The sequence below is a fragment of the Tetrao urogallus genome (assembly GCF_951394365.1).
Source record: "Tetrao urogallus genome assembly, chromosome: 17".
NCBI classification, from domain to species: domain Eukaryota; kingdom Metazoa; phylum Chordata; class Aves; order Galliformes; family Phasianidae; genus Tetrao; species Tetrao urogallus.
Genome location: NC_136830.1, coordinates 445,075 through 461,389, shown reverse-complemented (window position 1 = coordinate 461,389; position 16,315 = coordinate 445,075). Strand labels below are relative to the sequence as shown.

Here is a 16,315-nt window from a genome sequence, read left to right as displayed (position 1 = left end):
GGGGAGGGGAAGGGAAGGGAGGGGAGTGGACGGCGGGGCCCGGACGGCGCCTTTAAGCGGGGCGGGGCGGGGCCGGGCGGCACGTGGCCGGACGGGGCGGGCGCTCCTCCCGCGGGGCGGACGGGAGCCCGGCCGGCGGCTCCGCAGCGCGGGTAACGGCGCGTCCACCCAACGGAGGGAGCTTCAGCACGCACAACCTGCAGCAGCTTTTCACTTCAGACGCAGCCGTAGGGTTCCTCTCCCTCGCAGAAAAGGCTTCTGGCGGTACCCGGTTAGAACGGAACGTTTCCAGCAAGGAACGAAGCAGAAGCACCGGCTGCGGTTCGGTGCGCTGACAGCTGCCGTCGCTCTCCCCTCCTCACTCCGCTGGCGGCGCTGCTCGCCGTCCCCCCACCCCCTATCGCCAAAGCCAGCTCACATCGCCCGCCTCCCGCTTATTCAATCACCGCAGAGCTCTGAAAAGAAAGAAAAAGCGGTCAATGCTTTTAAACTTTGTAGTTAAAAGTTGAATGCAGTTAAAAGTAGATACGCAGCTGTAGTTAAAGGGCAAGGTCACACCTGAGCATCACCAGCCCCAGACAGACACGAGTCCTAGCAGATGTCTTTTTCTTCCTTCTACATAACCATCAAATCTAAAATCCGTATTTTGATGCTCTCTACATCCACCCGGCACCAACTTCCCGCAGAGAACTGCTACTCTTCTTTTTCCACTTAGAACCAGAAACACAACACACACCAATACAGTACTTGCCTTAGCACAGGAAACAATGACAGCAACAGAAACAAATTTTTTATAAGAAGTTTATTTATTTTGCATTGTGTGACCATTATACAAAGTAAGCAGCCAGAGCTGCCATTTTGTCCTTGGGTTTCTTTGGGTTGGGTCTTCCCCCAGGCCTCCGCCCTTTTCCCCTTCCTCGACCTTGCCTTTTCCCTTGTCCGCCACGGTGCATGGGGTGTCTCATGGCTGCGTGTTTCAGCTCCACCAGGTCTTGAAACACAGGGTCACAGAATACACAGCCTGAATGCTGGGTCTCATCACCAGGTAGAGGAGATTTGGCTTTGTTGAAATCTACGTCCACAAGAGCGGCATCACACAACTCACAGGTCTCTGGTGACACTCGGACTTTGTGGGCATTCTCAAAGAAATGCACAATCACATTGCATTTGTTGCAGGCCATCTTCCACTTAGGACCTGACGTTGAGTCTAGCACCAGAACTCCATTCTCACATTCAACACACTGCCCAATTCCAAGCATGCTAAGAGAATGCTGGCATGTGGGGTGGGTGCATTCATTACAGCCCATTCCTGGTGGAAGAAGAGTGAAACTATACCACTGTGGAATCCTCTATATTACCGCTGCTCAGTTTGCAGAAAGTGAGACACAGAATTGAAAGACAGCTTAGTACGCTACCGATTTTCTAAACCACTGCACAACAGAACAGAACTCCAAAAGGAGACCTGTCTTTTCACTCCTTCAGAATAACCCCTTGCTCCCAATCGTACAATGACTCCTAGACAATGCCACTGTACAGCACATAGTTTGGATATATGAAGTGTTGAAAAAACATTTTCAATTAAATGTATGACTCCTAATTGCTCTTTATAGTTACACTGTATGCTAATAGCATAAGACATTTTTAATCAGAAGACAGTAATAAAAAAAAAAAAGACGTCAGAAAGCTCCTGCCACTCATTCAAAGCCTCCAAGCATTAACTTAAATAGCTTTTGATCTCACAGTTACTATACTAACTGCTATGCTATTTTTGCCCCTTCTTATATCCTTCAATAATTTCTAACGTACCATCTATATCCCTGTATCAAAATACAGTTCTCCCCCTCTATCCTTAATCTATAGTCTCATCCATATAACAAACGTTAGAAAGGTCACCTACTGTGCATGTAGATCAGTTAATATTGTATTTTCTTCATAAAATCTGTTGTGGTTTATTCAACATTCTGAGTAAGAGTTTTCCTAAAAACTGTAAGACATGGCTGCATGACCAACTCTAAAGTGTTTCTCCAGATGCTCCACATCAGCCCTTTTAGAAAAAGATGGATTCAAAAAATGGCTAATCTTCTAACATCTGAATTCATGCCCAAAATGCTGCTATTTCAACAAAAGCAGCTTTCACTAAACTCCAGGAACACTGAAGTAAGAACAATAGCTCAAAGCACACCAGCCCCTCTCTTCTGTCTTGTAGCAAAAGCAGTAACAGCAGCCTCTCATATTCAAGAAAATACACAGGGAACTTTCACAAAGATAACTAACGCTTGAGCTAAACCCCCTGCATTTTATTTATTTTACCTTTTTTCATGTCCCTGAAGGGAGGGTGGTTGTAACAGTATGGACAGAGTGGGTAGCTCTTTCCTCTGGATCCAGACGACCACAACACCAGCTCGAAGTCATCAAGGGGGCAACGCAACTCTTTGTAGAGCTTAATTGTACCATTCTGTGGAAGACTGTAGGTATCATCACAGTGAGAGCAGTGCAGACGACTTGGTTTGGCCTGGAAAGAGAATGCAACTCTTCAGAACATCTGTATGGCCAGTTCAAAACTTGCAGGAAATCCGGCAGTGACCACTCTGATTTGCACTGCATAGAAAAACTGCATCAGGCTTCACCCTTTCCCCTCCTCCCCATGAAGTGCTTTCTTGACAACGACATTTGAACCAAACTGAACAATGGCAAGGGGGTTTCTAATCACAGCTCCCCAGCAAGTGAAATTTAAAATCCAAACACAATGTGAACTTACCTGAATATATTTCATAAAACGATGGCATTTGCCACAGCGGGAAAGAGGTTTACCCGTAGCAGCTAAGGGTGAAAATGACACTTCCATCAGCTCATCCATACCTGGAGAAAAAGGAATTCCATCTGTGTTAGAATTCTTCCCCCAGGAGGAAACTTTGCACAATACTATTTACAGGACCAGCAAAGACGTAGTGGGAATTAAAGTAGTTTACTCACATTACACTTCCTTGTTCAGGATAACTTTTTTTTCTTTAATTATTATTTTGCAATAAGCATCCACAAACACAGCAGAGTAAGTACTTCAGCTTGTTTGAAGCTTTTCACCACTACGCAGTCACAAAACCAATTTTAAGTGGAATTTTGGAGGCACGATCAAATCTCCTTTGTAAAGCAACAGTCCTGGCACAACTTTCAGTGAGCCTAAAACCCTAAAAGCAACCTCATTTGAAAGTACAACAATTAAGTAGTTGTTGTACGTGTGAAATTCCCTACAAGTTTTACCTGCAATAGAATCCACAAAATAGTGAAATTTTCTTTTGAAGATGTCAAGGGTATGCTCCAGGACCTGGTGGTAATTTGCTTTACCCAGAGCTATCAAGTTGAGTTGCTTCTCCACAGCACTGCGGATCGTGGGAAGAACTAATTCTGCATCTACCAGAAAAAACAAAGACGGTAGCAACAGAGAAGCAGCAACAGTAGACCAAGAACAGAAGAAACTGCCTATATATAAAACAATATCAAAATAAATTTGAGTTTTTACAGATTCTAGAATTAGTAATACTTTCCTAGAGTATCCTTCAGACAAACATTATTTATACAATGACAAAAGCCCCTGACTTACTGAAGGGGACAAAAGGTAAGAGGATGAATTTGGAGGAGAGCATTCAACTGACCTATTTTGTAATAACCATGAACGAGAACAATTCCAAGGTTTGTAGGCTTTAGTCTCCGACCGCTCTCCACTGTGACATAGTTCCGCTGGCAAATGTTGTTGATGTGAACTGGAATACTTGCATCAGTTCCTGCCACACAAAGGAAGACAAAATAACCCGTCAAAGTTTTCACTGAACTACTAGCTTCTGACTTCTCTGGTTTTGTGTCATATTACAGCACTTCTGAGACTGCTTTTTGCTAATACCCAGTTTCCAGTGGACAATATCTCTATCTGTTAACATATATGTTCCTTTGCAGTTCTCAGAAGGCTGAAACATGTTTTAACCTTAATCCTTTCATCTCTTCCAAGGAATTAGTGATGGGAAGGAAGCTATTCTCACAATCACTTATTCTGGAAAAATAAAGTGGAAAAAAGATACTGTGTTTGTATGGACTGGACACGTTTATGAAAATGTATTGAAGGAAGCAAGTCAGATTGAAAAAGAAAAATAATACTGTGATAAATTATATAATAAAATACTTAAAGACTATTGGAGCCAGCAAAACTGAGGCAAACTGTACAGACAGAAAACCATTGCTAACAACTGGAGGCACATTCTTCCACGCAATAGCTTTCTATGACACAGAAGTGCCAAGGAGAGATTAAGAACAGTTTTTGCTTTGGTCAGAAACTGGGCATAAGGATAAAATGAACGAAATGTGGGGAAAGCAAAATCTACCATCCACTAAGAGGTGATACAGGCATTGTGGTTTGATGGGAAAGAGATCATGTCTGGACTTATTCAAATGAATACTGAAAGGTCATTACCAACAGAGAAAGTTCAGAGGGGTGATTCAGACCCTTTGCCCTCTTAGCAGATGTATTACAGGATAAATGTGTGTTAAGCAAGTACCTACCAATGCCATGCTTTTCCATCAGTGTGATGAGTTCTGCTTCTGTCAGGTAGTCAGGAGGACTGGTTTGCATTTCCAGCAATTTTATTTCCCCAACTGGAAAGAGATCTCCTTTCTCACAGCAGGGAAGGCTCTCTTCTAATGGAATGCTGTGCCAAGGCATAATTTCTGTGAACCCTGGAGGTAAACAAAATGAGAGCTTACCTTCACAGCTTACAAAAGGCCAACACTCCTATTTCTGATTTTAATGTGGGCTACACAATGCATATCAAAGTTGAGAGGCTGTTTGCCCTCCCTGCAGACAATATTTGAAATACTACATCAAGAAATGGGATCTCCCACTGCATCAAAGCTGTTCTGTGGAAAATTGGGTCCAGCTGATATATGGAGAGAAAAATGAAACTGCAGAAAAAGAAAAAACCAACCAAGGCTTTCCTCAAAGGAAAGCATAGTGCCAAAAGTCTTACCAAATGGATGGGAAGAGCCTCTTAAAAAGAAAATGCAAATACTAAGTTGTATAAATGTAACAGATGACTTGCTGTGAACATTTCACTGAGGGTACTACAGTCTTTTTCCTGAGGATCAAGGAAAAAAATTTAAAAAAAAAAAAAAAAAAAAAAAAAAAAAAAAATCAATCCTTGTATAACATAAATCACAAAAAGCATTTGCAGTCTGAAAAACAACAACTGGTCTTTACACTGGTAAGTGTGGCACTAAAAACTTTGAGACTACTACATGGGAAGTACATCCTTTTCTAGGGTAACAGAAATGAAAAGACAAAGATTCAGTCCTTGTGATCTTCATAAGCTCCAGGAAAAAAAGCCTTGAATTCGACTTGCTCCAAACCTTCACTTTTATATCTACTTAATGCATGAATTGGTAATTCATGCATTGGTCATTCAAATTGTAGCTAACTACTTACTCCCTGGTTAGTCTTACCTGGTGAAGTTACCACTTTTCCAACGCAGCTAAAACGTTCAGGGCCAATACTGAAAGAAATGTTGGTTTGTAGGTACTTGCAGTCAGCACTCACAGTGGCAATGAAATGCCTAGTTATGTACTCATACAGTCGCCATCCATCTCCACCTGGGGATAAACAATATCTTACTCCCACAAATAAGTCTTGCAGCACCATATAAAATCTGCACTAGAAGATATCAGATTTCCACAGAAACCACAGGGAAAACTGGTACCTAAGAGAAAATAAGATTCAGAAGTCCATCCAACATCCCCTTTAAAACTGCCTACCCATAAAATCACGTTAGAATCCTCTGTTACACTGTTTTGTTTTTTTTTAAATGTTATCAACCAGATTGCCTGACAAACTAGCATAGCACAGACAAGAGCTACATGCAGTTTCCTTAATCACAATATATAGCTAGGAAATCAAATAGTGGAGGTTACACTGTTACAAACAGAAAACTAAGCTTCTAAGTATCAGTCTTGTGCTTTGCAGATTTCATCCTACTGTGTACAAAGAAGTTTTACATAGCCATTCCGTAAGCTACATGGTTACTCAGTTTACTTCTCTATCAGAGCTGATTTCACTGATGGCTGAAAATCAGGATTTACCAGTTTTCTACAACAATCTTAGTTATTCCTAATAAACACATCACATTCACTATACTTCCTTATAATTTTTAAATCTCTCTTTAACAGGTCACAGCATAGAGTCAAATCTTACATTTTAACATAATGAACACAAAACACAGAGGAAAAAAAATTAAATTCAGCTTAAGTCTGAATTTCAAGCAGAAATATTTAATAAAGTTTCAGCACTTTGAAGCCATTACAGGGCAAATCTCTCTGAGAGTTCTGATCTTCGCTGTTATTAGAAACTTAAGGTAAAGTCTGCTCTTCTGTCCAGTTCTTCCAATTCAGATTTTGCATTAAAACCTAGAGTCTTTTAACATAGCTCCCAAACCTTCAGGAGCAGATTTCCTCAGAGCGTTCTAACACTATTCAATTTGTCTATACCTAATTCTGCTTCTGTTGCAGCTTTCATTGGAGTGATGGGAGGATGGTCCCCTGCATCATGGCCTTTCCTTGGACGATTGATGCCTTCTGATAGCAATGCTTTTACCTGGGTGAAGGAAAAGAGAGAAAACAGGCTGAAGTGGGTAGCAGGTCTCCACTATCAGGTTAAAAGTTTTTTTGAGATCAAACCCGTAACTACAATATCTGTACGTAAAAGCAATTACAGATCAAAACGTACAGGTGAGATGTGTTATAACACGGACTAGAGAACCATCTGTAGAACAGCAGAGGTGTTGCTTTACGTACTCACCGTTTCTGCCCAGTAAGGATTATTAGCTTGTTGTCTCAAGCATCCCTTCAAGTCAAAGTTTTCTGGATAATGGGTAGTTTCTGTTCGAGGGTAGCTGATATAACCCTGTGTATACAGACGCTCTGCTATCTGCATGGCGTGCTGCGGACCCATTCCTGGGATGGCACAGGAGAGGAGAAAATCATACAGCAATCTGCAGATGGTTTGGTTGCCGAGTCTTAAAGCATACCTTATCAAAACATTTCCATTAGTTATAAATTACTGCTTGTCCTTTCTGTAAGGCTTTTGCCACCTTGATCTGACCCAGCATTTCTGACATGCTTTCTAAACGTGTTTCCCAAAAGTGATACACTGTAGGGAGAGGAGACTCATCAAAACATATTTTATAGGGGCTTGATTTTTTCAGCTGAGAATCCAAAGTATTTTGCTCTAAATCAGTGTGAAAATCTAAACTTTTACACGTACCTAAAGCAGCACTGGCCACTCGTAGCATTTCTACCGTGTTCAGAGCCAGTGGTCTCTGCTTCACCTTCTCTTTTTTACTCACAGATTCTACCTAGAAAATAGCATTTTTCCAGTAAAAGTTTTGAAGCTTGGTAATTGATAAATGCATAATTTCCATTATGATTAAAACCACGTGGTATAACTACATTACCTGCTTTTGTCATATCTGTTTTGATTTTTTTCCTTAGAACAGTAACCATCAAATCTGGTGGAAATCTGACTGGAAACAGCTTTACCAAATGCTGAAGGTACAGCCCAAGGGTCCCTTCACACCATGGACTAGATGAGACCTACCACTGGATATGCAGAAAAGTAGCTTATTGCTATCTTCACTTCCCATTTAGCTCAGCAGCACATTTGTCAGTGCTGCAAGGGTGTAGTGCTCAATCCAAGTAGTGGTCCCTAAAGATAGGGATCTAGATTTTTGAAGACTTCACACAGCCTCTGAATGTTGATAGCTGTAAACATTTAAATCCCAACACACTGACAAACAAGTATTGAACAGAACAGAATTACAAGTTAGTTGGCTATAAAGACTGCACCATACACAACTGAAAATTTAACTGCAGGAGTGCTGTTACATAAGTAAGCAAATTCTGATCTGTACAGTGTCCTTTGGGAAATAAGAGGTCTGCTCAGAGTTCTGAACTGCGTTTCTCAGCAAGTTCAGCAATGAAGACTGCTAATTCCTGTCATGAATGATGACCATTTCCAAAGTCCAGAACGGGCTTCTGTTGAGATGACCATAGCAGTGCAACTCAAACGACACAAACTACAATCACAAACATTTTTGCTTATTGTTTATACAAAGTTGAATTGAATTAAAAAAAAAAAATACAGATCGTATTTCATAACTTTCTTCACCAAAAGAACACAAAAACAAAATAATATACAGTAGATGAAATATTAAGTAGCATCTCCTTTATGTGAAATATGCTCTAGCAACACCTGGTAAATACTCCTACCTTTGCTTCTCTTGCCGTCTTTGTTACATTCAGGAACATCTGAGCAATCTCACGATCAAATACCCGCACTCTATCCCAATCCAAAGTGAGAGAACTTTCTTTCTCAGGGTTCACCTGGTTGATCAAAAAACAAACAACAACAACAACTAAATTCCCACCAACACTATTATTAAAAGTGCAGAATGCACTTTTCCAACAATAATCCAGAAAGTAAACCCTAGCAATAGATGTTCTACAAGAGCTCCAAGCACGCAGCTGTACTCATGTTCCAGTGGCTTTTGAGAAACAGAGTAATTTGAGTTCAGGAGAATGACTGGAATTACTCTTGCAGTTAACTGAAATTCTATCTTTATTTTTAATACTTGGAATAACAAAGGCAAAAAGGGCAGAAATTCAACGTTTATCATTTTGACTTGCAAAATTAATTCTTTGCATTAAAAAAAAAAAGTGTACGTAGGCCCCATTCCAAGTCCCACCTACAAAAATAAATATGAACTAATCAGTGTGTGTGCATGCAACTCCCTGAAAATGGCACCAAATGCTTCCTAGCACGACACAAATAAATGAGATGTATCAAAAAACAGATGAGAGTAGACACCGGATTTCACCTTTTTTTTTCTTTTTAAATTTTAAAATCTAAAAACGGCAACTTCTTACCATCTATCTTCTATTTATTTACACAATCCATGTCATCACAAACAGTAAAACCATGTTGGTTTGCTCTCCAAGCTTGGACAGCAACAAGGCTATAAAACTGCCATAAGCAGCCAAAGCATTCAGAGGACTCAGCATCAACACAATGAACATTTTATTTACTTTAGAACTCCAATACTCAGCAATGCCAATGCTTGCTGGCAGACAAATTTATTCTTGGATTCAAATTAACACCACAGTTGGTCCAAGGACCCCAGGGAACAATAGCAAGCCATTTCAAGTAGTCTTTCTGGCTGAGTCTAAGCTTAGATGGTTAGCACTGAGGAATTCTTACAGCAGCATACAATTACCACTTGAACACAGAACTGACATCATCAAATCTGCTCTAGAGAGAGTGGTGACACACACACACATGTAAACTGAAAGAAAATAACAAGTAAATTGGAGGCATTGTGAATCCTTGTCAGCAGCTACAAATTTATGAATGGACAAAATGAAAATATTAAGTGCATTTCTTTGTACATAAGAAGGAAAACATGTTTTAATCAAACAAGTAACACAAAGCTTACTTTAGCCTGCAGCACCCAGTAAGTCTCAGGCTTGAATGACTGGATTTTGTCATGCCTTTCAACGCAGAATCCAAGTGTTGGTGTTTGACATGGCCCGAAGGAGATGAGGGAGCTGTCTAAATTTCCATATTTCCCCTGAAAATACTTGGTCTGAAATCTTAAGGGGAAGATAATATATAGCAATAAATACATCAATATCCTCGTTCCCATGCAAAGAAGCAACTTTCAGGAACTTTTCCAGATATGTATGAATAATTTGCTAAGTCACTCAGGTATATACATATATTAAAAATAAACCTATTTTCAGAAACATCAAGTCTTAAAGCTAAAGAAGTTAGAATTACTTTGCTTCCTAGAATTCTGCTTACTCCCAAGGAAGTGTGAGAAGAAGACTAAATAAGATATCTATTATCTGCTGACATTATTTTCTCTAACCTAGGTAAAGCTATAACACATTTTTTCACTTTACAGCACAGAACTGTTTGCTTTGGTACTCAGTAGAATTAGCCACTACAGCTCTAAGGCGTATTTTGCTGACAGAACAGTACTCCTGAACCTTTCATAAAACTACATCCCATCTATGCTCTCACCTTGTAAATGCACAGCCAATTCTGAGATCCAGCTCCTGGCGGGCATCCACTGAAAGAGCTTCATTGCGATTGGGCTCTCCCAAATGATTCATGGCATTGCAGATGTCTGTGTCAGTAATAGAACTGAATTTAGCTCTATAAACTGTCCTTTCAGTGCTGGGAGGTTTGTTCATAACAGGAAGAACAGCATCAAGAACCTAATGAGGATCAAAAGCAGATTTTATAAGTAACTGAAAGCTCAGGGCTTAAGTCAGTTTTTCTCTCAGGAGCAAAAAACAAACCAAAACCTCCCCACAAAACACCTGCTGATGAGTAACTGTTTTCCTCATTCAGTAAGATATCATGTCAGTACATAAACTGATAAGAACAGTATTTGTCTGTACACTAAAAAGCATATTAAGAACTACAAAAAAATGAAAGGTCTGTATATCAAACAGCAACTGCTGGAAGTGAAACACTATTCCTAGCTCAGAGCAAAGAGTCTCACCACTGTAGCTGTTGTACTGCGAATATCTGATGAACGTGCATCAGTTTCTACCTAGGTTGCCAAGGCACAGTAATGAAATAGTGGTATTTAAAGAACTTAAATACTTCATAAAATGTGCTTTTTAAACAAGAGAAAAAAAATAGTTTTCATGGAGCGTATAATCAATGAATATTAAGATGTTATAATTACAAAATAAACAAGAGAGTTTGGCAAAGCAGATTATGATAACAAGAACAGAATAGATAGAAAGCTTACCCCTGGGCTCACTTACAAAACTCCAGCAGAGCAGATCTCCAGATGAGATCCTTCCCCACTGGTAGCCAGCTCTTAAACAGGTCTAGGAGGGGTGCAGCCTGGCTCCACCCCTTCTGGCAGCACAGCTGCATTGCCTTCACCTGTGCTCCCCTGGCTGACTCAGTGCTCCCTCAGGTGATCAGTCAGAGGCTCGGGCTGTGACCCAGCAGTTCCCATACAATGGAGACTTCAGGGAACGGGACTTTTTTGAAAAGTCTCTGTACACCACAAAGTTTCAGTTCTACATCTTTAAGGTGCAGAGTCCAAACTCCTGCTGTAAGCCAACATTTACGAACAGTCTCTATGCTCAGAAGTGTCTCAACTAAGCTAGGATAATGGAAATTAATTTTATAAGGATGGCAAAAATAATTAAACCAGCTGTGAAACACTGACTCTGACAGAAAGCACTGCTACATTTCAACATTTAAGAGATCTTATTATTCCTCTCTGATCTGCAACATCAACAAAATCAATTACACTCTTTGACTGACATCTTATGAATTCAAAAACATGAGCTTTTCCACCAAGGTTCCCCATGCTTTTAAATTTTTATTTAAGTTAGTTTGAATATTACCATGTATCCAAAGAACAACATACTGATAGTACCTCATGCTACAAATTAATACAACATAGTATTAGAAATCTTACTTCAAAACAGATGTTTTCTCCCTCCTTATCGCAATCCAACCACAAGACAATGCAATCACAGCCTCTTCCCTCCACCTGTAAAAGCACAGTAACCAGCAACTCAAACAAAAAAATCTCTTCAGTAACTGTACAGCTTTTGTTTCTGTTTTAAAGCTCTAAAGATTGATACAATTTATTTGGTGCAAAAAGAACTGGGAGAAGAAAGCAAAAGGAACAAGAAAACAGCACGTAATTATAGAATGGTTTAAGAGAAAAGAAAGATGTGCTTCACAGAACCAAAAGTCTGCCTGAAAAAATACATATATCAGCATGGATGGCTCTGCAGTAGCAGAAGGCTTCTGAACTCCTGCCCCACACTATATGCCTGATCTTGGGCCCAGTCCCTTCCCCTTCCTCTGTCTTAATTCTCACATCATTAAATCAAACAAACAACAACAAAAAATCAAGAACGACTTTTCTAGCTCATAAAGATGCCAGGAAATCTAAACTTATCCAACAGATATCAGTCTTACACCAAACACCTTCTTTCCAGAAAAAGTATAATTTTGAAAAAGGATCCAAACTATCACTTTCTTCCCACAGAAGTGCACGTGAGAAGAGGCTAACAGAGATATTTTGAAGGAGCCATTTGCAGGCTAGACCTGCCATGTGCTGTTAGAAGCCAAACACGTATCCAATACACACAGGGATCGTTTGTTTTGACACGAATCTCAATAAAATTTCATAAGAGGAATACCTGTAAAAACTTCACCATGGTCAGTTTGGGATTCGCTTCTTTCTTTTCTGTGGGAGCTTTGCTAAAAAGTTCTGCTGGATCCACCTTGTCCCAGCTGTTATATTTTCCTGAAAAGCAGAAGTGCATTAAAGTAGAGCTGTAAATAAACATTAAAAACCCCAGAACAATAGTTTGGCTTTCAAACTTTGTCTTGGAAAGCCTTCCATCCTAATGCATCTTGCTTTACTGGATCTCAAGTGACCTCTTAACTCTGTGTGAACTGCAGCTGTAATTCTGAGACACGGCAGACAGAATTTAGAGACATACTACACATCTTTCAGAAACGTTAATGTGAGCTATTAAAAAACTCCTGTTCCTGCAATCAGTCATCAGGCCAGGGATGCGATTTTTCCTGGTTTTCACAGTGCACACAAGAGGTGCACACTGCACTCTTTTACCATTACTCATGGCCAGCTATGTCACAGCCCTATTATGCTGTGAAGCATCCAGTACCACCATCTTCTCATATCAGAGCATTTGTTCATTTCCCTTTGTCAAAAATAACTGTTCACAAAATTGTTTAACAATTATATGACACTGTACTCCTTCAAAGCACTGTAATTCAGAATTTAATAGTTGGCAAATTAAGACTCATAATATAATTCAGGCATTGAAGATGTGTTGCACAGTCACACAAGTCAGCCAGGGGGCTAGAAACAAAAGTTAAAAACTGGAGACCACAAGTGATATTGTCACACTCCCTTCCGCTCTTGTTCTCTTTAATGCTTTTCCTGAAGAAAACATCATACATGGAAATAATCCAGTCCTTGAAAATTTTACAAGCCATATCAGTTAAAGCACTCAATGAACAGACAAATACCTATGAAATCCAAAGTCATGACATGACCACACACAGACGTCATCTTGAAACGGGCACTCTGCCCTATAAACGACCCCGAGTACTCATGCACAGAGCATGCACCATTCAGCCCCTTGCGAGAGGACATGCTTCCTGTGGGAATAAGAACACAATTAACAACAAAATACAAACTAAGAAGTAATAAAAAAACAACTACTGAAACATTGTTCTTTCATAATTACACCCCCTTTTCTCTAGACCAGACAACTAGGATCTTCCTGCTCATAAAATTCTAACTCTTTGATCAAGGTTTTGCTGCAACTATTGTTTTAAACTTTTTCTGTCATAATTCATTTTCAGTTGAAATATTCAGAATCTCCTTTATCTTTCCCCACCAGAACCACAGAATGGCTTGCGTTGCAAGGAACCTCAGGGATCATCAAGCTCCAAGAGATCCTTAAGCAAATACAGCTGCTTTTCTGTTATCCACATCATTTACAGAATATTTACCATTGCTTCAGAAATTCCCAGACACCAGCTTACTACTTGACTGGCGTTTTCCAGAATCTGTACGCACTAACACACACTACAGCCATGCAAAAGAGAATCACAGAACAGGTTGGGTTGGAAAGGACCTCAAAGATTATCTTGTTCCAATGTCCCTGCCACAGACAGAGGTGCCAACCACTAAAGCAGGCACTGATCAGGCTGCCCAGAGGTAACAAAAACAGATGTCACGATTCTCAAGTTGAAGAAACATTGGCACATCAAAATACGCAGAATGAACAAAACGAAGCACCACTCAGTAATTTCATGAATGGGCAGCTGCTCTAAGCCACTATTCCAGTGCCTGCTACCCCAAAGACAACCAAGTCTGCCACCTGGCTATCTCTTGACCTCACTTCTCCCGCAGAGATCTCAAGCACTGCCTCACGCAGCGAGGCTCTGTGCGGACCACGTCCATTCCCTCAGCAGGGCAGTGCCTCCATTCTGCCACTGCCAAAAAAGGACGAAACCGAGCCGCTTCCATTCCTACCCCTCGAGAGGATCTTGGCGATGGACTGCGCCAGGGAAGGCTTCTCCGCCACCATCAGCACAGTCCTCATCGTGGGCTGCCGAGACACGAACTGACAGGCGGCGCAGCGGTTCGGTTTCCCGGAGCCCACGGCACTCAGCTCACGGACGAGAGCCCGTTCTCAGCCTGGAGAGAGAGGGAACGCGGGAGCGCGCTGCGCAGCCCCAGCGACGAGCAGCCACGCATCGCACGAGCACGCAGCCAGAACCCGCCGCTCCGCGGGGCAGCCCGCAGCTTCACGGCGGGAAACGGCTCCAGCGGGCGCCCCGGGGAACAGCTCGAGCCCGGGGTCGGACGGGCCCCGAGAAGAGCCCCGCCGGAGCTCCCCGCCGAGCTGAAACACCTCCCAGCCCCGCACCTCAGCGAGCGGCCATAGCGCCCGCTCGCACTTCCGGGGCACGGCGCCGGAAGTCGGGGAGCGCCGCGGCACCTTCCGTCCCGCCCGCTGCGCCGGCGTCCCCTGCCGGTGTGGAGGAGTGACGGCGAGCCGCGGCCCCGCTCCCCACGTGCGGCCCTGGGAGGGTCGGCGCGGCTCTGCCCTGCTCCGCGCGCGCTCCTTGGGACTGGCGGCCACCGCACAGAGAGGGAAGCAGAGCGGAGCAGAACGGGCGGCAGCACCACGCGTACGGAATGAACGGAACGGATTCATCTTCGCTTAGATTAGTGGCATTATTAGATCTACAGGTTACTAGGGAAGGAAACAAAGCCAGGGATCTTTATTCTTGGCAAAAGCAAAGCTGTGAGTTGCTAAAACAAATGTGTTCTTCAGTGCCTGGTTCTCTTTGACATCTGGGGAACATCTGGAACAATCAGTATGCAAGTTAACACAAAGCCTTCAGAGATGTCACAGGCATATTTTCAATTTCCTCTACGATAAGCCTGCTACAAAACCCACCATCTCTTCCTTTTTCAGCACCCAGCAGTTACTCTGTTCCCGTTCTGAAGGCTTCTCTCGCCCGCGCTGCGCTCACGGGGACACAGAGCGCCGCCCAGCCTTCGAGTGGCGTTGGCCGCAGAACGTTACAGCAAACGGCGCTTCCCAGGCAGCTCAGCGAGGTACAGGTCTGCCTCTTCCCGAAGATGCAGAGCAGGACACAGCCGGCCTGCACGCCCATTAACAAACTGTTGCTGATAAAGGGTCAATTCCCAGATCAGAACAGGGATAGGGTGTGCAGCACTGCCCTACGTGCCCATTTCCTCCGCCCCGCTGCATCGCTCCATCTCCGCAGCCACCACCACGGCCGGAGATCGGGCGGCAGCTGCCCAACTGCTGCTTTCGGCCGCTCAGGTCCAGGTGAAGGTTTACCGCCGCCAAAAAATCCTCCGGCAGCCCGGCCACCCTCTGCATGTCCATACACGCAGGTTTTTCTTCAGCAACATCCGGCGTGCCAGGACCACGGGCGGTGGGCGCAGACCGAACGGGTTCCTCACGACCGTCGCGAAGCGCTGCCCGTGTTGCGCGGCTGACGGCACGCCGGGCCAGCAGGCAGGAAAGGTTCGGAGCGCAGAAGGACGGCGCGGAAGGACTCGGACTGCCGTGCTGCAGCCGGCGCGCTGCGGAACGCTTCCCCGCCAGGGAGCGGTGGCGGCGCGGGATCGGGCTGCTCGGCGTGTGCCGGGCCGGGGGGCGCTCGGAGCCGGCGCCCACCTCAGCCGGGACGCGGCCTGGAAAACATCTGCGGGCCGGGAGTGCCTTGCCCTCGCTGCCGCCTGTACAGCCCCGTGTTTTCCGGCGCCGTTTATCCCTGGGTTGTTTCGGCGGATGGTTATTTCAGCGGCGAAAACCCTCGTCTTGACATCCGTTCCGCATCGGCAGAGCTTGCGCCGTGCCTGAGCCTTGGGCTCCGCATCTCTGAACGACTTCGGTCGTAACGCCTCGGTGCCTGGAGCTCCCGGGCTTGGGCAGCGGCTCCCCTCAATTCGGGGGTGTTCAACAGATCTGATTGCAAAGTTGATTTTAAGGGCAAGATAGGAAAAGCTGCAGAAGCACCAACTGTTGTGGAGAGCATGGTCACTCCTATTTTCACTTCTCTTGGATCATTCCTGACCTTAGGGTAACTTTGCCCTGTTTGTTTCCAAACACATTCGAAGAGATGGTCATGATATTAATAAGTATCGACAAG

At 43.3% G+C, this 16,315-nt stretch overlaps 1 protein-coding gene across 1 annotated transcript; it reads right to left on the bottom strand.

Annotated features, from left to right (window-relative positions):
- Positions 1–827: 827 nt before the first annotated feature.
- On the bottom strand, positions 828–14,223 carry TOP3B (DNA topoisomerase III beta; the record flags this gene model as incomplete). The annotated part of the gene is made up of 17 exons (XM_079543741.1): positions 828–1,309; positions 2,311–2,512; positions 2,759–2,859; positions 3,259–3,408; positions 3,651–3,779; positions 4,549–4,722; positions 5,485–5,631; positions 6,523–6,628; positions 6,833–6,987; positions 7,298–7,388; positions 8,302–8,415; positions 9,525–9,681; positions 10,115–10,311; positions 11,544–11,618; positions 12,280–12,386; positions 13,139–13,270; positions 14,154–14,223. The coding sequence occupies 17 exons, from the start codon at positions 14,221–14,223 to the stop codon at positions 828–830; spliced, it is 2,589 nt and encodes an 862-aa protein (XP_079399867.1).
- Positions 14,224–16,315: the final 2,092 nt, after the last annotated feature.